Source organism: Mesoplodon mirus, assembly GCF_964341445.2.
Source record: "Mesoplodon mirus genome assembly, chromosome: 4".
In the NCBI taxonomy this organism is placed as follows: Eukaryota; Metazoa; Chordata; class Mammalia; order Artiodactyla; family Ziphiidae; genus Mesoplodon; species Mesoplodon mirus.
The window spans coordinates 16,088,877-16,112,723 of NC_138979.1; the positions used below are offsets into that span (position 1 = coordinate 16,088,877).

Below are 23,847 nucleotides of genomic sequence, written 5' to 3' on the forward strand. Positions count from 1 at the left end.
TGCAGCAAAAGCAATTCTAAGAACGAATTTTACAGCAATACAATCCTACCTCAAGAAACAAGAAACATCTCAAATAAACAACCTAAACTTACACCTAAAGCAATTAGATAAAGAAGAACAAAAAACCTTGAAGTTAGCAGAAGGAAAGAAATCATAAAGAACAGATCAGAAATAAATGAAAAAGAAATGAAGGAAACAATAGCAAAGATCAATAAAACTAAAAGCTGGTTCTTTGAGAAGATAAACAAAACTGATAAACCGTTAGCCAGACTCATCAAGAAAAAAAGGGAGAAGACTCACATCAACAGAATTAGAAATGAAAAAAAAAGTAAAAATTGACACTGCAGAAATACAAAGGATCATGAGAGATTACTACAAGCAACGATATGCCAATAAAATGGACAACCTGGAAGAAATGGACAAATTCTTAGAAAAGCACAACCTCCCGAGACTGAACCAGGAAGAAACAGAAAATATAAACAGACCAATCACAAACACTGAAATTGAAACTATGATTCAAAATCTTCCAACAAAGAAAAGCCCAGGACCAGATGGCTTCACAGGTGAATTCTATCAAACATTTAGAGAAGAGCTAACACCTATTCTTCTCAAACTCTTCCAAAATATAGCAGAGGGAGGAACACTCCCCAACTCATTCTATGAGGCCACCATCACCCTGATACCAAAACAAAGATGGCACAAAGATATCAAAAAGAAAGACAATGGGGCTTCCCTGGTGGTGCAGTGGTTGAGAGTCTGCCTCCCAATGCAGGGGACATGGGTCCGTGCCCCGGTCCAGGACGATCCCACATGCCGTGGAGCAGCTGGGTCCGTGAGCCATGGACGCTGAGCCTGTGCGTCCGGAGCCTGTGCTCCGCAGCAGGAGAGGCCACAACAGTGAGAGGCCTGCGTACCGCAAAAAAAAAAAAAAGAAAAAAAAAAGAAAAAAAAGAAAGAAAATGATGTCACAAGGAAAGAAAACTACAGGCCAATAGCACTGATGAACATAGATGCAAAAATCCTCAACAAAATACTACAAAACAAAATCCAACAACACATTAAAAGGATCATACACAATGATCTAGTGGGGTTTATCCCAGGAATGCAAGGATTCTTCAATATACGCAAATCAATCAATGTGATATACCATATAAACAAATTGAAGGAGAAAAACCATATGATCATCTCAAGAGATGAAAAAAGCTTTCAACAAAATTCAACAGCTATTTATGATAAAAACCTTACAGAAAGTGGGCATAGAGGGAACTTACCTCAACATAATAAAGGCCATATATGAAAAACCCACAGCCAACTTCACTTTCAATGGTGAAAAACTGAAAGCATTTACTCTAAGATAAGGAACAAGACAAGATTGTCCACTCTCACCATTATTATTCAACATAGTTTTGGAAGTTTTAGCCACAGCAATCAGAGAAGAAAAAGAAATCCAGATAGAAAAAGAAGAAGTAAATCTGCCACTATTTGCAAATGACATGATACTATACATAGAGAACCCTAAAGATGCTACCAGAAAACTACTAGAGCTACTCAATGAATTTGGTAAAGTAGCAGGATACAAAAGTAATGCACAGAAATCTCTTGCATTCCTATACACTAATGAAAAATCTGGAAGTGAAATTAAGGAAACACTCACATTTACCATTTCAAAAAAAAAAGAACAAAATACCTAGGAATAAACCTACCTAAGGAGACATAAGACCAGTATTCAGAAAACTATAAGCCACTGATGAAAGAAATTAAAGATGATACAAACAGATGGAGAGATATACCATGATCTTGGACTGGAGGAATCAACATCGTGAAAATGACTATACTACCCAAAGCAATCTACTGATTCAATGCAATCCCTATCAAACTACCAATGGCATTTTTCATGGAACTAAGACAAAATATCTTAAAATTTGTATGGAACCACAAAAGATCGCGAATAGCCAAAGGAATCTTGAGAAAGAAAAACAGAGCTGGAGAAATCAGGCTCCTGGACTTCAGACTATGCTACACAGCTACAGTAATCAAGAAAGTATGGTACTGGCATAAAAACAGAAATATAGATCAATGGAACAGGATAGAAAGCCCAGAGATAAACCCACGAACATATGGTCACCTTATTCTTGATAAAGGGGGCAAGAATATAAAATGGAGAAAAGACAGCCTCTTTAATAAGTGGTGCTGGGAAAACTGGACAGCTACATGTAAAAGAATGAAACTAGAACACGCCCTAACACCATACACAAAAATAAGCTCAAAATGGATTAAAAACCTAAATGTAAGGCCAGACACTATAAAACTCTTGCAGGAAAACATAGACCACTCTATGACATAAATCACAGCAAGATCCTTCTTGACCCACCTCCTAGAGAAAAGGAAATAAAAACAAAAATAAACAAATGGGACCTAATTATACTTAAAAGCTTTTGCACAGCAAAGGAAACCATAAACAAGATGAAAAGACAATCCTCAGAATGGGAGAAAATATTTGCAAATGAAGCAACTGACAAAGGATTAATCTCCAAAATATATAAGCAGCTCATGCAGCTCAATATCTAAAAAACAAACAATCCAGTTCAAAAATTGGCAGAAGACCTAAAAAATCATTTCTCCAAAGAAGATATACAGATTGCCAGAAGACACATGAAAGAATGCTCAACATCATTAATCATTAGAGAAATGCAAATCAAAACTACAATGAGATATCATCTCACACCGTTCAGAAAGGCCATCATCAAAAAATCTACAAACAATAAATGCTGGAGACGGTGTGGAGAAAAAGGAACCCCCTTGCACTGCTGGTGGGAATGTAAATTTATACAGCCACTATGGAGAACAGTATAGAGAGTTCTTTAAAAACTGAAAATAGAAATACCATATGACCCAGCAATCTCACTACTGGGCATATACCCTGAGAAAACCATAATTCAAGAAGAGTCATGTACCACAATGTTCACTGCAGCACTATTTACAATAGCCAGGACATGGAAGCAACCTAAGTGTCCTTCGACAGATGAATGGATAAAGAAGATGTGGCACAAATATACAATGGAATATTACTGAGCCATAAAAGAAACAAAATTGATTTATTTGTAGTGAGGTGGATTGACCTAGAGTCCATCATACAGAGTGAAGTAAGCCAGAAAGAGAAAAACAAATATTGTATGCTAACACATATATATGGAATCTATTAAAAAAAAAAAAAGGTTCTGAAGAACCTAGGGGCAGGACAGGAATAAAGACGCAGATGTAGAGAATGGACTTGAAGACACGGGGAGGGGGAACGGTAAGCTGGGACAAAGTGAGAGAGTGGCATGGACATATATACACTACCAAATGTAAAATAGATAGCAAGTGGGAAGCAGCCACATAGCACAGGGAGATCAACTTGGTGCTTTGTGACCACCTAGAGGGGTGGGGTAAGGGAGGGTGGGAGGGAGATGCAAGAGGGAGGAGATACAGGGACATATGTATATGTATAGCTGATTCACTTTGTTATAAAGCAGAAACTAACACACCATTGTAAAGCAATTATACTCCAATAAAGATGTTTAAAAAATAATAAGATAAACAAACAAACAACAAACATGAGACAAATTTCTTTCCACCAAACATTTTAAGAGAAGATGGCTTTTGAAGCGAAGCTTAGGGCTCAGAACACTTGATTTAAATCATACAGGAAACTTTGATGGTAGGTGAATAATGGACATAAACTCACTTGGATTATACTAGTAACTACACGAACAGAAACCCTTGTAGTTATAGTTACCGTGTGAAAGTTTTCTTAATTAGTAGTACACATTCAATATTATTTCTCAAGTAAACACGTGAAACACAAAAAGATGACAGTAATCTTTTCTCCATCATGTGTTCACACTGTAAGTATTCTTGAATTAAAAGATAAAGTCTCTCATATTATGATTTTGAAAAGTTTGAGAGTAACATTAAGTTAACAGTTTATTATTAGTAGTAACATCTTTTGTTCATATTAATAAAGCCTATTGTTTCTTTTTTTTTTTTTTTTTTCCCCTGAGGCATGCGGGCCTTTCACTGCTGTGGCCTCTCCCGTTGCAGAGCACAGGTTCTGGACGTGCAGGCTCAGTGGCCACCGCTCACGGGCCCAGCCTCTCTGCAACACGTGGGATCCTCCCGGACAGGGACACGAACCCGTATCCCCTGCATCGTCAGGCAGACTCCCAACCACTGCACCACCAGGGAAGCCCAGAGCCTATTGTTTCTGAATAGGAGAGTGGTGAGAACTCTCTGGCATTTCTAAATGGAATATCAAAGAAATAACAAGTAGATAGTAGCATATTAAAAATGCTTCAGTATCTTTTTAAAATTCAGGCACTGACTTCTCATGAATCCAGCCATTCAACTTGAAAACCATAGTAGGTGATATAATTAGTAACATAGTATTCATTCCTTCCTATTCATAAAACCAACAGGTGAACTCCTTTCAAGAACCAGAAAAAAACATGGATGAGGGAATTTTTCACTTGAATTTGAGACTAAATTTTTGCTGTACATTAGGCTTATATTCTTTGCTTCTATGAATGTTTGAAGACAATAGTAAAATTAATTGCTTATATCTGCAATTTTGAGAAATGTGATTGCAGTTAATCAGCACCATGCAATGCATAGTAATGCTTCATCTAACACAGCAGACAAACGAATACTTAATGAGTCATATTAGATCTGACCAAATCTAGAGGTTGGAATTTTTTTTCTATATTTTATAAATCCTTATACTGCTTTAACACGATACAAAACTATCATGGCTCAGTGACTAAATGATTGAGATCTGAAATCAAACTATCCTAGGTTCTAATCTTGTATGGGATTTGGTAGGTTATTTCATTCTCTAAAGCTCATAATACAAATGTGAACAGTGGGGTAAATTTTAGTTCAGAGGACTGCCGTGAAGGGTCCGTAAGATAATATACATGAAGGACTAAATGCAGTGCTTTACACATAGTAAGTGATCAATAAATGCTAGATGCTATTCCTTTAACATCTTCAGAAACCTTCTGAAATGCTGCCATCTTTGTGGATGAAATGTGTAAACACCATTCCTTGTTTATTCTCTCAGAAATTAACATATGATTCAGGTTTATTAAGAAATGGACCTAGTCTTTTACAGATGAAGGTGACAAAGCCCACATACAGGAGCCAGATCCAGAGGCTTTCTCAGAAACCCATGCTAAGCCAGGGTCCAGCTGGGATTAAAATCTACTATTTGGGTATTTCTAAAGGAAGTATAAACGGCTTTAAAACTATCAGAAGGCAGAATGGAGGAGAAATTGCAAAACACAGAATAATTCTTGGAGGCCTGTAAATCGATGAGGCAGCAGATACTGCCTGGAGACGCTGATTACAAAATGCCCTCAAATAAGCCCCTTGCTAAAGCTTTTTAGTAAAGAGCTACTACATGGTGGCAGGCAATATTCCAAGCACAGCACATCTCTGTGGTCCAGCTCAACAAAAGCAAATGAACATCTGTTCACTTGCTGACAGGATAGAACTAAAACATACCTGCAATCTTAGATTGGTGCAGCCAAAGGATCCCAAGGGAGTCATAGGGTTTCCTAACTTTTTACAAAGCCTTTAAGGTAGAAGCACTGTTTTCATGTCAGCAATAAAGTATTTTGAGAAACAAATTAATATGCTACACGTGCATCTGCTTTGGTTGAAGATACTGCTGCGTTTTCAAGTGTGCAGGTGAATAACCTCGCTGTCTCTGCTGAAGCTGAAATGCCCTGGAGATAATATATTTGGGAATTTTAACTTTTATGTTTATCTACTACATATATTTAATCATCAACATCCATAGTATGCTATTTGGGAATGGACAGCTGAGAAAAGCAAAGATGTTATTTTAAAAGGTTTAACCTACAAGCAGCAAGTTTCTCCTCTGCCCAGGATCAAATCTCTGTTGTGCTACTAACAAAGACCTTGACTGAAAGACAGAGACAGTTAAATATAAGAAGGTACAATGCCTGACAAAGACAGCTTAAGACTCTTTTACCATCCACTCTGTTTCAAAGTTGGAAAAGATGTATAAATACTGATAAAGTTTATACAGAGACAAGAGTCCCAACTCAGTCCTTAAAGTTTAGACAAGCTTGCAGAGGGACTTGAGCAAGCTCATCCTTCAGCATCTAGTCAATGTGACTCAGTCCCTTCAAAGGCACTCTTGGTTCTGTTTTGTTGCTCTTGTTGTTACTGAAAAAAGAGAGAGATGCAGGGATGTAAACAAAAATTATAAGAAATAAACTAGAAACTTCTCTGTAGTATTAATGACACCTGAACATCCACAACAAATTTGATGCATTATTGGTGGCTGGGGTTCTCATTCTGCACAGCACTTGCTACTAAAGGCAGGGACACAGGGTGTCTCAGCTCCATGCCTGATCAATCCCTCACAGGAGGACTTAAATGCCTGAGGCCTTAAAATACCACCTCCCACCCCCATATACACAATATTGGATTTTAAGAGAGTACAATGTCTCAAATGACAGAATTATGTTTCCAGCTACACAGTTCTGTTCTCCTTAAGTCCTATCATCTAGGAGTCACTTAACTGCCTACTAAGTGATTTTCTTTCATCTTCTTTGGAGCCCCATTTAGTTTTACAAAACCCAGAAAATTCCAAACTTCAGTGATTTTATGACAGATCAATTAAGAAAGTATGCCATTCTTATAGTTTATAATTCAATTTTTATAATAGAGGTCCTGCTCATTCTCCCATCTTCCCTCTTCACCACTCAAAATTCAATCCAATTCAATCTCTATATTCAGACAAGTGCTAAATCCATCACATATCAAATGATTTTCTATTCCTTATCAAAATTATAAAATTATTATACTATTCTCATAATAGATGCTAAAAGAAACCTACTTGGGTTAATTTGGCTCACAAACCAGGTTTAAAAAGCAAATTTGGAGAAATAGCTTCAAGATGGCAGAGGAGTAAGACGTGGAGATCACCTACCTCCCCACAAAGACATCAAAAAACATCTACACGAGGATAAAGTTTCTACAGAACACCTACTAAACGCTGGCAAAAGACCTCAGACTCCCCAAAGGCAAGAAACTCCCTACATAGCTCGGTAGGGCAATAGAAAAATGAAAAAAAAACAGAGACAAAAGAATAGGGATGGGACCTGCACCAGTGGGAGGGAGCTGTGAAGGAGGAAATGTTTCCACACACTAAGAAGGCCCTTCACTGGTGGAGATGGGTGTTGGGCAGGGGGGAAGCTTCAGAGCCATGGAGGAGAGCACAGCAACAGGTGTGCAGAGGGCAAAGTGAAGACATTCTCGCACAGAGGATCACTGCTGACCAGCACTCACCAGCCTGAGGGGCATCTCTGCTCACCCACCGGGGCAGGCGGGGCCTGGGAGCTGAGGCTCGGGCTTCAGAGATCAGATCCCAGGGAGAGGACTGGGGTTGGCTGTGAGAACACAGCCTGAAGGGAGCTAGTGTGCCACAGCTACCCGGGAGGTAGTCCAAGAAAAGTCTAGACCTGCCTAAGAAGCAAGAGACCATTGTTCTGGGGTGTGCGAGGAGAGGGGATTCAGAGCGCCGCCTAAATGAGTTCCAGAGATGGGCACAAGCCACAGCTATTAGCGTGGACACCAGAGACGGGCATGAAATGCTAAGGCTGCTGCTTCAGCCACCAAGAAGCCTGTGTGAAAGCACAGGTCACTATCCACACCTCCCCTCCTGGAAGGCTGTGCAACCTGCCACTGCCAGGGTCCCATGATCCAGGGACAACTTCCCCGGGAGAACACAGCATGCCTCAGACTGTTGCAACATCACGCCAGCCTCTGCCACCATAGGCTCGCCCTGCATTCCATACCACTCCCTCCCCCTGGCCTGAGTGAGCCAGAGCCCCCGAATCAGCTGCTACTTTAACCCCGTAATGTCTGGGTGGGAAGAGACGCCCTCAGGTGATCTACACAAAGAGGTGGATTTGTTTTTAGTTTGGTTGCTCTCTTCTTTCTTTCTATTACTTTTTAAAAATATATTTTATTTTAATAACTCTATTTTATTTTATTTTATTTTTCTTTCTTTCTTTTTCTCCCTTTTCTTCTGAGCTGTGTGGCTGACAGGGTCTTGGTGCTCTGGCTGGGTGTCAGGCCTGAGCCTCTGAGTTGGGAGAGCCGAGTTCAGGACATTGGTCTACCGGAGACCTCCCGGCCACACATAATATAAAATGGCAAAAGCTCTCTCAGAGATCTCTGTCTCAACGTGAAGACCCAGCTCCACTCAATGACCAGCAAGCTACAGTGCTGGACACTCTATGCCAAATAATGAGCAAGACAGGAACACAAACACACCCATTAGCAGAGAGGCTGCCTAAAATCATACTAAGTTCACAGACACACCACTAGATGCGGTCCTAACCACCAGAAAGACAAGATCCAGCCTCATCCATCAGAACACAGGCACCGGTCCCCTCCACCAGGAAGTCTACAAAACCCACTGAACCAGCATTACCCACTGGGGGAAGGCACCAAAAACAATGGGAAAAATGAACCTGCAGCCTGCGAAAAGGAGACCCCAAACACAGCAAGTTAAGCAAAATGAGAAGACAGAGAAATACACAGCACATGAAGAAGGTAAAAACTCACCAGACAAAACAAATGAAGAGGAAATAGGCAGTCTAAATGAAAAACAATTCAGAGTAATGATAGTAAAGGTGATCTAAATCTTGGAAATAGATTGGAGAAAATACAAGAAACGTTTAACAAGGACCTAGCAGAACTAAAGAGCAAAGAAACAATGGTGAACAAAAAAAAATGAAACTAAAAATTCTCTAGAAGAAATCAATAGCAGAATAAACTGAGGCAGAAGAACTGATAAGTGACCTGGAAGACAAAATAGGAGAAATAACTACCACAGAGCAGAATAAAGAAAAAAGAATTAAAACAACTGAGGGCAGCCTCAGAGAGCTCTGGGACAACATTAAGTGCACCAACATTCGAATTATAGGGGTCCCAGAAGAAGAAGAAAAACAAAGGGACTGAGAAAATATTTGAAGAGATTATAGTTGAAAACATCCCTAGCATGGGTAAGGAAATAGTCAATCAAGTACAGGAAGCACAGAGAGTCCAATACAGGATAAATCCAAAGAGAAACACACCAAGACACATATCAATTAAATTATCAAAAATTAAATACAAGGAAAAAATATTAAAAGCACTTAACTAAAAGCAACAAATAACATACAAGGGAATCCCATGAGGTTAACAGCTGATCTTTCAGCAGAAACTCTGCAAGCCAGAGGGGAGTGGCACAACATATTTAAAGTGATGAAAGAGAAAAATGTAGAACAAAGATTACTCTACCCAACAAGAATCTCATTCAGATTTAATGGAGAAAGTAAAACCTTTACAGACAAGCAAAAGCTAAGAGAATTCAGCACCACCAAACCAGTTTTACAACAAATGCTAAAGGAACTTCTCTAGGCAGGAAACAAAAGAGAAAGAAAACACCTACAATAACAAACCCGAAACAATTAAGAAAAAAATGGTAATAGGAACACACATATCGATAATTACCTTAAATGTAAACGGATTAAATGCTCCAACAAACAGACACAGACTGGCTGAATGGATACAGAAACAAGACCCGTACATATACTGTCCACAAGAGACCCACTTCAGACCTAGGGACACATACAGACTGAAAGTGAGAGGATGGAAAAAGTTATTCCATGAAAATGGAAATCAAAACAAAGCTGGAGTAGCAATTCTCATATCAGACAAAATAGACTTTAAAACAAAGACTATTACAGGAGACAAAGAAGCACACAACATAATGATAAAGGGATCAATCCAAGAAGAAGATATAACAATTGTAAATATTTATGCACCCAACATAGGAGCACCTCAATACATAGGGATAATGCTAACAGCCATAAAAAGGGAAATCAACAGTAACACAATCATTGTAGGGGACTTTAACACCCCACTTTCACTAATGGACAGATCATCCAAAATGAAAATAAATAAGGAAACACAAGCTTTAAATGATACATTAAACAAGATGGACTTAATTGAAATTTATAGGACATTCCATCCAAAAACAACAGAATACACTTTCTTCTCAAGTGCTCATGGGACATTCTCCAGGATAGATCATACCTTGGGTCACAAATCAAGCCTTGGTAAAGTTAAGAAAATTGAAATCATATCAAGTATCTCCTCCAACCACAACGCTATGAAACTACATATCAATTACAGGAAAAAAACTGTGACAAATACAAACACATGGAGGCTAAACAATACACTACTAAATAACCAAGATTTCACTGAAGAAATCAAACAGGAAATCAAAAAATACCTAGAGAAAAATGACAATGAAAACACGATGACCCAAAACCTATGGGATGCAGCAAAAGCAGTTCTAAGACTGAAGTTTAGAGCAATACAATCCTACTGCAAGAAACACCTCAAATAAACAATCTAACCTTACAACTAAAGCAATTAGAGAAAGAAGAACAAAAAAGCCTCAAAGTTACCAGAAGGAAGGAAATCATAAGATCAGACCAGAAATAAATGTAAAAGAAATGAAGGAAACAATATCAAAGTTCAGTAAAATTAAAAGCTGGTTCTTTGAGAATTAAACAAAATTGATAAACCACTAGTCAGCCTCATCAAGAAAAAAAAGGGAGGGTTGTTTGGCCCAAGGCAACCCAACACTGGATCCTACCTGGGCTCTTTGGTGGGCCTAATGGCGGACTCTGGGAAGGCTCACGCCAAGGAGTACTTCCCGGAATTTCTGCTGTCAGTGTCCTTGTCCCCACGGTGAGCCACAGCCACCCCCCGCCTCTGCAGGAGACCCTCCAACACCAGCAGGTTGGGTTAGTCAAGAAATTGCTGAGAGCAACAGTCAGCTCTACCCACGACCAGTCCCTCCCATCAAGCCTCTTACAGAGCCTCATCCACCATACGGCAGATAACAGAAGCAAGAAGAACTACAATCCTGCAGCCTGTGGAACAAAAACCACATTCAAGAAAGATAGACAAGATGAAAAGGCAGAGGGCTATATACCAGATGAAGGAACAAGCCAAAACCCCAGAAAAACAACTAAATGAAGTAGAGATAGGCAACCTTCCAGAAAACGAATTCAGAATAATGATAGTAAAGATGATCCAGGACCTCAGAAAGAGAATGGAGGCAGAGATTGAGAAGATGCAAGAAATATTTAACAAAGACCTAGAAGAATTAAAGAACAAACAAACAGAGATGAAGTATAGAGTAACTGAAATGAAAACTACATTAGAAGGAATCAATAGCAGAATAACTGAGGCAGAAGAACGGATAAGTGACCTGGAAGACAGAATGGTGGAATTCACTGCTGCAGAACAGACTAAAAAAAAAAGAATGAAAAGAAATGAAGACAGCCTAAAAGACCTCTGGGACAACATTAAATGCAACAACATTCACATTATATGGGTCCCAGAAGGAGAAGAGAGACAGGAAGGACCAGAGAAAATATTTGAAGAGATTATAGTTGAAAACTTCCCTAACATGGGGAAGGAAATAGCCACCCAGTCCAGGAAGTGCAGCAAGTCCCATACAGAAGAAACCCAAGGAGAAACACACTGAGACACATAGTAATCAACTTGGCAAAAATTAAAGACAAAGAAAAATTATTGAAAGCAGCAAGGGAAAAATGACAAATAACATAGAAGGGAACTCCCATAAGTTTAACAGCTGATTTCTCAGCAGAAACACTACAAGCCAGAAGGAAGTGGCATGATATACTTAAGTGATGAAAGCGAAGAACCTAAAACCAAGATTACTCTACCTGGCAAGTATCTCATTCAGATTTGATGGAGAAATCAAAAGTTTTACAGACAAGCAAAAGCTAAGAGAATTCAGCACCACCAAACCAGCTCTACAACAAATGCTAAAGGAACTTCTCTAAGTGGGAAACAGAAGAGAAGAAAAGGACCTACAAAAAACCCCCAAAACAATTAAGAAAATGTTAATAGGAACATACATATTGATAATTACCTTAAATGTGAAGGGATTAAATGCTCCAACCAAAAGACACAGGCTTGCTGAATGGATACAAAAACAAGACCCACATATACGCTGTCTACAACAGACCCACTTCAGACCGAGGGACACATACAGACTGAAAGTGAGGGAATGGAAAAAGATATTCTATGCAAATGGAAATCAAAAGAAAGCTGGAGGAGCAATACTCATATCAGATAAAATAGACTTTAAATTAAAGACTATTACAAGAGACAAGGAAGGATGCTACATAATGAACAAGGGACCAGTCGAAGAAGAAGATATAGCAATTGTAAATATATATGCACCCAACATAGGAGCACCTCAATACATAAGGCAACTGCTAAGAGCTATAAAAGAGGAAATTGACAGTAACACAATAATAGTAGGGGACTTTTTAACACCTCACTTACACCAATGGGGAGATCGCCCAAAATGAAACTAAATAAGGAAAGAGAAGCTTTAAATGACACAATAGACCAGATACATTTAATTGGTATTTATAGGACATTCCAGCCAAAAAAAGCAGATTACACTTTTTCTCAAGTGTGCATGGAACATTCTCCAGTATAGATCACATCTTGGGTCACAAATCAAGCCTCAGTAAATTTAAGAAAACTGAAATCATATCAAGCATCTTTTCAGACCACAACACTATGAGATTAGAAATAAGTTACAGGGAAAAAAACATAAAAAACACAAACACATGGAGGCTACACAATACGTTACTAAATAACCAAGAGATCACTGAAGAAATCAAAGAAGAAATCAAAAAATACCTAGAGACAAATGACAATGAAAACACAATGATCCAAAACCTATGGGATGCAGCAAAAGTAGTTCTAAGAGGGAAGTTTATAGCTATACAAGCCTACCTCAAAAACAAAAAAAAACTCAAATAAACAATCTAACCTTACACCTAAAGGAACTAGAGAAAGAAGAACAAACAAAACCCAAAGTTAGCAGAAGGAAAGAAATCAAGATCAGAGCAGAAATAAATGAAATAGAAACAAAGAAAACAATAGCAAGGATCGATAAAACTAAAAGCGGGTTCTTTGAGAAGATAAACAAAATTGATAAATCATTAGCCATACTCATCAAGAAAAAGAGGGAGAGGACTCAAATCAATAAAATTAGGCATGAAAAAGGAGAAGTTACAACAGACACTGCAGAAATAAAAAGCATCCTAAGAGACTACTACAAGCAACTCTATGCCAATAAAATGAACAACATGGAAGAAATGGACAAATTCTTAGAAAGGTATAACCTTCCAAGACTGAACCAGGAAGAAACAGAAAATATGAACAGACCAATCACAAGTAATGAAATTGAAACTGCGATTAAAAACCTTCCAGCAAACAAAAGTCCAGGATCAGATGGCTTCACAGGTGAATTCTATCAAACATTTAGAGAAGAGTTAACACCCATCCTTCACAAACTCTTCCAAGAAATTGCAGAGGAAGGAACACTCCCAACCTCATTCTATGAGGCCACCATCACCCTGATACCAAAACAAGACAAAGATACTACAAAAAAAGAAAATTACCAACTAATATCACTGATGAATATAGATGCAAAATTCCTCAACAAAATACTAGCAGACAGAATCCAACAACACATTAAAACAGAATCCAACAACACAATCAAATGGGATTTATCCCAGAGATGCAAGGAATCTTCAATATACACAAATCAATCAATGTGATACACCATATTAACAAATTGAAGAATAAAAACCATATGGTCATCTCAATAGATGCAGAAATAGCTTTTGACAAAATTCAACACAAATTTATGATAAAAACTCTCCAGAAAGTGGGCATAGAGGGAACCTACCTCAACATAATAAAGGCCATATACGACAAACCCACAGCAAACATCATTCTCAATGGTGAAAAACAGAAAACATTTCCTCTAAGATCAGGAACAAGACAAGGATGTCCACTCTCAGCACTATTATTCAACATAGTTTTGGAAGTCCTAGCCATGGCATTCAGAGAAGAAAAAGAAATAAACTGAATACAAATTAGAAAACAAGAAGTAAAACTGCCACTGTTTGCAGATGACATGATACTATACATAGAGAATCCTAAAAATGCCACCTGAAAACTACTAGAGCTAATCAATGAATTTGGTAAAGTTGCAGGATACAGAATTAATGCACAGAAATCTCTTGCATTCCTATACACTAATGATGAAAAATCTGAAAGAGAAATTATGGAAACACTCGCATTTACCACTGCAGCAAAAAGAATAAAATACCTAGTATTAAACCTACCTAGGGAGACAAAAGACCTGTATGCAGAAAAGTATAAGACACTGATGAAAGAAATTAAAGATGATACCAACAGATGGAGAGATATACCATGTTCTTGGATTGGGAGAAGCAATATTGTGAAAATGACTATACTACCCAAAGCAATCTAACGATTTAGTGCAATCCCTATCAAATTACCAATGGCATTTTTTTACGGAAGTAGAACAAATCATCTTAAAATCTGTATGGAGACACAAAGACCCTGAATAGACAAAGCAGTGTTGAAGGAAAAAAATGGAGCTGCAGGAATCAGACTCCCTGACTTCAGATTATACTACAAAGCTACAGTAATCACGACAATACGGTACTGGCACAAAAACACAAACATAGATCAATGGAACAAGATAAAAAGCCCAGAGATAAACCCACGCACCTATGGTCAACTAATCTATGACAAAGGAAGCAAAGATATACAGTGGAGAAAAGACAGTCTCTTCAATAAGTGGTGCTGGCAAAACTGGACAGCTACATGTAAAAGAATGAAATTAGAACACTCCCTAACACCAAACACAAAAATAAACTCAAAATGGATTTGAGACCTAAATGTAAAACCAGACACTATAAAACTCTTAGAGGAAAGCTTAGGAAGAACGCTATTTGACATAATTCACAGCAAGATCTTTTTTGATCCACCTCCTAGAGTAATAGAAATAAAAATAAAAATTAAAAAACGGGACCTAATGAAACTTCAAAGCTTTTGCACAGCAAAGTAAACCATAAACAAGACGAAAAGACAACCCTTAGAATGGGAGAAAATATTTGCAAATGAGTCAACAAAGGATTAACCTCCAAAATATATAAACAGCTCATGAAGCTCAATATTAAAGAAACAAACAAACCAATCCCAAAATGGAAAGAAGACCTAAATAGACATTTCTCCAAGGAAGACATACAGATGGCCAAGAAGCACATGAAAAGCTGGTCAACATCACTAATTATTAGAGAAATGCAAATCAAAACTACAATTAGGTATCACCTCACCAGTTAGAATGAGCATCATCTGAAAATCTACAAACAACAAATGCTGGAGAGGGTGTGGAGAAAAGGGAACCCTCTTGCACTGTTGATGGGAATGTAAATTGATACAGCCACTATGGAGAACAGGATGGAGGTTCCTTTAAAAACTAAAAATAGAGTTACCATATGATCCACCAATCCCACTATTGGGCATATACCTAGAGAAAACCATAATTCAAAAAGATGTATGCACCCCAATGTTCATTGCAGCACTGCTTGCTACAGCCAGGTCATGGAAACAACCTAAATGCCCATAGACAGATGAATGGATAAAGAAGTTGTGGTACATATATACAATGGAATATTACTCAGCCATAAAAAGGAACAAAATTGAGTCATTTGTTGAGACGTGGATAGATCTAGATACTGTCATACAGAGTGAAGTAAGTCAGAAAGAGAAAACTAAATCTCGTATATTAATGCATGTATGTGGAACCTAGAAAAATGGTACAGATGAACCGGTTTGCAAGGCAGAGGTTGAAATACAGATGTAGAGAACAAATGTATGGACAGCAAGGGGTGAAACCTCCATGGGGTGGGGATGGTGGTGTGCTGAATTGGGCGATTGGGACTGACATGTATACACTGATGTGTATTAAACTGATGACTAATAAGAACCTGCAGTATAAAGAAACAACAAAAAAACCAACTAATACCAAACTTTCTTTGGGTTATTTGTATGGAAATATGTTAATATAAATGTTTCAGACATTACATGAAATTTCTGAAAATCTTATATGTTCTGGTATAATGTTTTAATTCATAATTCTAGTTATTACTTTAAAATGTATATCTCAAAAATAACTAAATTTCCTTGTCAATTGCATTATTATGAACTTTCATCAAATCTTCAACCGTGGTCATTTTTACGTCTTTTATCATTTATACACATTTCTGTGTATACTCTGATGCTTTTGCAAAAATGTTCCTATAAAAGTGTTTCATCTTCAAGGAATTCATGGAAAAGACTCTGACAAGTACAGGTCTCTGGTAACTGATGAGACTGCTGAACTGAATGAATAAGCATTTTTAGAACTCTAATGCAAAACTGATGAATTCATAAAAGTGCTAACAAAAGATCAAGATAAAAAAAATTAATTACATGGGACTGAGTGAACCGATAAGGATGATTATAATTTTTGTGACTTTCTGTTTGAATAATAAAAAAAAAATCCCACTAGGACTCAGAGGCAAAAAATATACAAATCAATTTTCACTGCAAAGTAAAGGAGCTGTTACAGTGGAGGACTACTGGACTGAATTTCAATATTATGATATAGTATGAGTGTGTTTCATGTTTGGTAATTGCAATCATTGCTGTTTTTGTTGTGGTCATCCATTTACAATGCTTGGTGTCAGTTTATTTATCTCTTGTAAAAATAAAATACAGTGTGTGTGTGTGAAAAAAAAGGGAAAAGACTCAAATCAACAGAATTAGAAATGAAAAAGGAGAAAAAACGACTGACACTGCAGAAATACAAAGGATCATGAGAGATTACTACAAGCAATGACATGCCAATAAAATGGACAACCTGGAAGAAATGGACAAATTCCTAGAAAAACACAACCTTCCAAGTCTGACCAAGGAAGAAATAGAAAATATAAACAGACCAATCACAAGCACTGAAATTGAAAGTGTGGTTCACAATCTTCCAACAAACAAAAGCCCAGGACGAGATGGCTCGACAGGCGAATTCTATCAAACATTTAGAGAAGAGCTAACACCTATCCTTCTCAAACTCTTCCAAAATATAGCAGAGAGAGGAACACACTCAAACTCATTCTATGAGGCCACAATCACCCTGATATCAAAACCAGACAAAGATGTCACAAAAAAAGAAAACTACAGGCCAATATCACTGATGAACACAGATGCAAAAATCAACAGCAAAATATTAGCAAACAGAATCCAACAGGACATTAAAAGGATCATACACAATGATCAAGTGGGCTTTATCCCAGGAATGCAAGCTTTCTTCAATATATGCAAATCAATCAATGTGATAAACCATATAAATAAATTGAAGAATAAAAAGCATATGAACATCTCAATACATGCAGAAAAAGCTTATGACAAAATTTAACACCCATTTCTGATTAAAAAACTCTCCAGAAAGTAGGCATAGAAGGAACTTACCTCAACATAATAGAGGCCATATATGACAAACCCACAGCAAACATCATTCTCAATGGTGAAAAACTGAAACCATTTCCACTAAGATCAGGAACAAGACAAGGTTGCCCACTCTCACCACTATTATTCAACATAGTTTTGGAAGTTTTAGCCACAGCAATCAGAGAAGAAAAAGAAATAAAAGGAATCCAAATCAGAAAAGAAGAAATAAAAGTGTCACTGCTTGCAGATGACATGACACTATACATAGAGAATCCTAAAGATGCTACCAGAAAACTACTAGAGCTAATCAATGAATTTGGTAAAGTAGCAGGATACAAAATTGATGCACAGAAATCTCTGGCATTCCTATACAATAATGTTGAAAAATCTGAAGGAGAAATTAAGGAAGTACTCCCATTTACCACTGCAGCAAAAAGAATAAAATACCTAGGAATAAACCTACCTAAGGAGACAAAAGGCCTGTATGCAGAAAACTATAAGACACTGATGAAAGAAATTAAAGATGATACAAACAGATGGAGAGATATACCATGATCTTGGATTGGAAGAATCAACATTGTGAAAATGACTCTACTACTCAAAGCAATCTACAGATTCAATGCAATCCCTATCAAACCACCAATGGCATTTTTCACAGAACTAGAACAAAAACTTTCACAATTTGTATGGAAACATAAAAGACCCCTAATAGCTAAAGCAATCTTGAGAAAGAAAAATGCAGCTGGAGGAATCAGGCTCCATGGCTTCAGACTATATTACAAGCTACAGTAATCAAGACAGTAGCTTTGGCACAAAAACAGAAATATAGATTAATGGAACAGGATAGAAAGCCCACAGGTAAACCCACATACATATGGTCACCTTATCCTTGATAAAGGAAGCAAGAGTATACAGTGGAGAAAAGACAGCCTCTTCAATAAGTGGTGCTGAGAAAACTGGACAGCTACATGTAAAAGAATGAAATTAGAACACGCCCTAACACCATACACAAAAACAAACTCAAAGTGGATTAAAGATCTAAATGTAAGGCAGGCATTGTAAAACTCTTAGAGGAAAACATAGGCAGAACACTGTATGACATAAATCACAGCACGATCCCTTTTGATGCATCTCCTAAAGAAATGGACATAAAAACAAAAATAAATAAATGGGACCTAATGAAACTTACAAAACCTTGTGCACAGCAAAGGGAACCATAAACAAGACGAAAAGAAAACCCTCAGAATGGGAGGAAATATTTGCAAATGAAGCAACGGACAAAGGATTAAACTCCAAAATATACAGGCAGCTCATGCAGCTCAGTATCAAAAAGACAAACAACACAATCCAAAAATGGGCAGAAGACCTAAATAGACATTTCTCCAAGGAAGATATACAGGTTGGCAACAAACACATGAAAGTATGCTCAACATCACTAATTATTAGAGAAATGCAAACCAAAACCACAATGAAGTATCACCTCACCCCAGTCAGAATGGCCATCATAAAAAAATCTACAAACAATAAATGCTGGAGAGGGTGTGGAGAAAAGGGACCCCTCTTGCACTGCTGGTTGGAATGTAAGTTGATACAGCCACTGTGGAGAACTGTACAGAGTTTCCTTTAAAAACTAAAAATAGAACTACCATATGACCCATCAATCCCACTACTGGGCATATACCCTGAGAAAACCATAATTCAAAAAGAGCCATGTACCAGAATGCTCTACTTATAATAGCCAGGACATTGAAGCAACCTAAGTGTCCATCAACAGATGAATGGATAAAGAAGATGTGGCATATATATACAATGGAATATTACTCAGCCATAAAAAGAAATGAAATTGAGTTATTTGTAGTGAGGTAGATGGACCCAGAGACTGTCATACAGAGTGAAGTAAGTCAGAAAGAGAAAAACAAATGTCGCATTCTAACACATATATATGGCATCTAAAAAAAAATGGTTCTGATGAACCTAGGGGCAGGACAGGAATAAAGACGCAGATGTAGACAATGGACTTGAGGACACAGGGAAGGGGAAGCTGGGACGAAGTGAGAGAGTGGCATGGACATATATATACTAGCAAATGTAAAACCGATAGCTGGTGGGAAGCAGCCACATAGCATAGGGAGATCGGCTCGGTGCTTTGTGACCACCTAGAGGGGTGGGATAGGGAGGCTGGGAGGGAGACGCAAGAGGGAGGAGATATGGGCATATATGTATACGTATAGCTGATTCACTTTGTTATACAGCAGAAATTAATACACCATTGTAAAGCAATTACACGCCAATAAAGATATAAAATTTTTTTTTAAAAAGCAAATTTGTTCAGAATAAAATGCTTTAGGATCCCATTTTTACTGGAAAATTTTGCTTGGCTGTGCAAAATGTTAAAGTGGGCAATAGTTTTCCAAGAACTCCCATAATAATTATTGGATTATAATTTCCACCATCCATAAGTTTTATTAGGCTGCATAAATAGGTTTGTCTTTTATAGGCTTGCATTGGCTTTAATTCTCAAATTTATTTTGGAAAATAAAGGCTGTATTGAATAATTTGACTTTCACCATGAAATGAATATGACAATGATTCCCCTTCAACAGCATTTGGAATTAGTATTTAAATCAAACTGTCTATTTCCTCATTACCTAAGATAGTCCCGTTCTATCAAAAGCATGAGAAAACTTTGGAAGGGAAGTGATTCTTAAGAATAAGAAATGAAAAGAAAGAGAGGATTGGAATAGTGAGAGTTTTTAAGGAAAGTGGAGGGATTCAAGAAATTAGGAAGAGTATTAGAAGCTCATATTTTACTTATATATCAATATATGTTAATACATAACAACCTTAGTTTTGATACATAAATTTAAAACTTTTTAAAATTGTCTTTTAGGGTGACTGGCCATCCCAATTTTCTGACTGTTTGGTTTCAGCACTTGAAGTTCTGGCAAATTCCTCAGTTTTCAGACAACTGGGATGATTAATCATCCTGCTTTTAATTCATCTGGTGCAAAACATCTATACTTTATCATTTTTCCTTCAAACACAGAAAATACAATGTGCATACCTGAAATCTCTGGGGGCTCTGGATTTTGAGGACTTTCCTCTCCCACTGATTTTGGAGCCCAGCCGTGCTTTGCCATAAATGCCTTGTAGGACCACCACAGGTAGTTTGAAAGCCAACTGTTAAGTTGCCACTCATCTGGCTGGAGAAGTAATAAAATGTAATCTGTGAAAAATAATGAATGTCCAAATAATTATAATAAAGAATTTCCCAAATGTGGAAAGTAATTCGAATGCTGTGTGCTTTCAAATACCTGACAACCATGTTGGTTATTTGTGGAAAGAAAAACTCTGCTTCGTAAGTTTGAGGAAGGAGAATCCATGTTAGAGACCAATGAGAGGAAGTGAGCTGTTAAAAACAAGGGTCAGTGTGTTAGATGCAGAGCCATCACTGGTAAACTTATTTAATACACCAGGCAATAATTCAGGCCTATATCCACATTGGGTCAATATATTTTTGTTTAAAGAACGAAATATTTAACGGTACCATTTATTTTTGCAAATGGTCTGGCTGATATTGTTACTTCAGTATATTCCCCAGTAAAATAACTAATTGTGAGTGTACTCCCTAATACACTGTTATGGGCTGTAGTCCATGACCAAATTCATCTAACTTAGAAAGTTATAACCCAGCAAAGATGATATCCAGGGAAAACATTATACTGGGACTGCCCACCAAAATAAGTAATTCAATGAAGAATTCAAAAGAGATCCTATTTTGTTGTGTTTTTCTCAAGAAAGAATTGGATCAAATAGTCCCAGCTTTTGCCAGGATTATGGAAAACGATACTGAGTCCCGATGCTCTTCTGTAGGCTGCAGTACAGACCATGCCGGTCAACGTACTATTTAGAAGCCTATAAAATAAATGTGGAACATTCCCTGGGCTTTCATAGATTTTTTGCAATCTTGACAAGGTTATAGTGTATAATATGGGAACCATTGTTTCCTGCTCATCAATTTGGTATGCCACTGTTTGTCAAAAAGAATGAAAAAATGATGTTGATGATGATTATGATGGCATACCTACCCAAATTATTCAGTGGTATTTGAAAGCTGTCTTGGAAATCAAATTTAATTGTCACATCATTGAGAGAATCAATAGTAAAATTATGAAACCTAAGAAACCTCTTTTTCCCTACAGCTATTCCAAAATTGTACCCTAATGAAGCAGAAAAGAAGAACATTAATGATTGCATATAACATAGTCATAAGCATAACTGAAGTCCCTGCAATAACAGAAAATTGTTCTCAGAATGTACTACCTGGAATCATTTTATAAACATAATTTCGATGAAGAGCTGGTATCATGGTGATAAGTGGACAACCATTATTTTGCTCTTGCTTCATATTCAACAGGGAAAGCAAATGCTAAGCAAGTGAATAATCAAACGAGCATAATAAGCCATATGGATTTATTGTTGGCAGTTTAAATACAATTATTTGCAATACAAATGGTAATAGTATTCAACAGGCCTTCAATTACTGTTTATAAATATTCAGCTACTAAAAAGCACTTATGATACATACAGTAAAAATTATTTTCATTTGTCAGGGAAGTCACTTAAATTAACCATATTTATTTTTGGAAATTTGGTCTTAAAAATCAGATTGATATATTAAGCTATTAAATTAAGCTATTAAATGAACAGCATTTTCAATAAAATAATAAATTATATGAATATTTAAGCTAGGTGTTTTATAAATACAAACTACGTCATCCGGTACATTTTATGACACTGTAAAAATTACTCTATTTTGTCAAAAATTAAACGAGGTTAACCTTCGGGTTATCATAAAAACTAAAGTTTTAAATTCAGAAACAACTTGAGATCCTTTAGCATTTGTTCTAGTAATAAGATTTCTTTTCATGGGGTAAAAAAGTATTCAAAATGCACCCAATAGCAATACTTGTTATTTTGTTTATTTATTTATTTATTTATTTTAAATTCCAATTTAGTGACAATAGCGTTCTTTCAAATGCACACTCAATTTTACCTTGCACCCTACGAGTACAGAAGTTCTTTAATTCACAGTTGGAGATGTTCCTTAGAGAACATCATCTTATAGAAAGTTATCTTGCTTTCTCTAGGACTTCAGTTATCAGGTCTATGAGTATAAAAGAAAGAAGCAGATCCTTGGCAGCATAAGTTTTTACCACATGCCCATTCCCTCATCTGATATCCTCTCCTACTGCTGACTCTAAGCATCAAGAAGAGACTTACAAAGCTGATTAAAAAAAAAAAAGATATTCAATATTCTCTCCACACACCCCTCTTAGTCCTTGAGGGAGCCTAGTAACATCATACCACACATATACACAACACCATTCTCATCACATGTCTCCTATTAATCTCTACCATATTCATTTCAGTTTGTTCATATGATTCATAAATTCCCATTTTATTCCTGCAGCAATAAAAGCAACTGCATAGCCTATCTTCAAAACAGATTTAAAACCACCTTGTGATGAAGTCGTTAATTATTAAAGCTACAAAGTAAGAATTATTAAAATTACAAAATAAGACAGGATGATTCCATTTATAATCTTAAATGTTTATGTTAGAGGGCTTTTTCTTCTTAGTAGCTGGGTACATGTAGGAGTAAAACCCCAGAAGTATATAAAATATGAAAGCAACAAAAACCATGAATCAAGTTTTGAGGGCTAATTCAATAACTTGGGGCAGTGAATTCCACCAACCTTGATCCTTAGAAAAGATAAGGTAGAATTTTCAGTCTCACTTTCTTCAACTACTGATAGGCAGTCTTGCCCTTCTTCCATTTCCCAAGTTCTAAGTGATTAATGGGAATGAATGCAAGCAGGAGAAACAGAAATCCTATTGCATGCTGTAGAGTAACCAATGGGCTCAAAGGAACTTGAAAAACTGAGTATTTTAACAGTAAGATAATATCAAAAAAAAATCAGGCTGCAGGAATGGATCATTGTGACAAGATCCAAGGCCTGAAGCAAAGGTTAAAATGTCAAAACTTTTGGAACAGGAAAAGTGTGTTCATTTGTGACAGAAATATGGCTCAGTTCAGATAACAGGTTAAATAACAGTCTTAGATACAAACTCCTTCAAGTTGGTAATTTCTATTTATTAAATTCCATTTCTATTGAATCCTAACTTTTGCCTCATTCCTCTTCATTAAACTAACAATTTCGACATAAGCACATAATATTTGTTAAAACTGTATCAAAGGATACCCTCAAATAGTAATCCCCTATAATTGATAGCAATGTGTAAATAAATGCCGTCATATACATTTAAGTCTGCTTCAGTGATAAAGGG

General features: G+C 36.9%; 1 protein-coding gene across 1 annotated transcript in view; it reads right to left on the bottom strand.

The window, feature by feature from the left end:
• Positions 1-23,847, bottom strand: part of MALRD1 (MAM and LDL receptor class A domain containing 1) — a gene marked incomplete at both ends in the record, with an annotated part of 598,196 nt that overhangs the window by 548,899 nt on the left and 25,450 nt on the right. The window contains 2 exons of the mRNA XM_082619568.1: positions 20,561-20,722; positions 20,811-20,905. Coding sequence (XP_082475694.1) covers positions 20,561-20,722; positions 20,811-20,905 — 257 coding nt within the window. The remainder of the gene's footprint in view (positions 1-20,560; positions 20,723-20,810; positions 20,906-23,847) is intronic.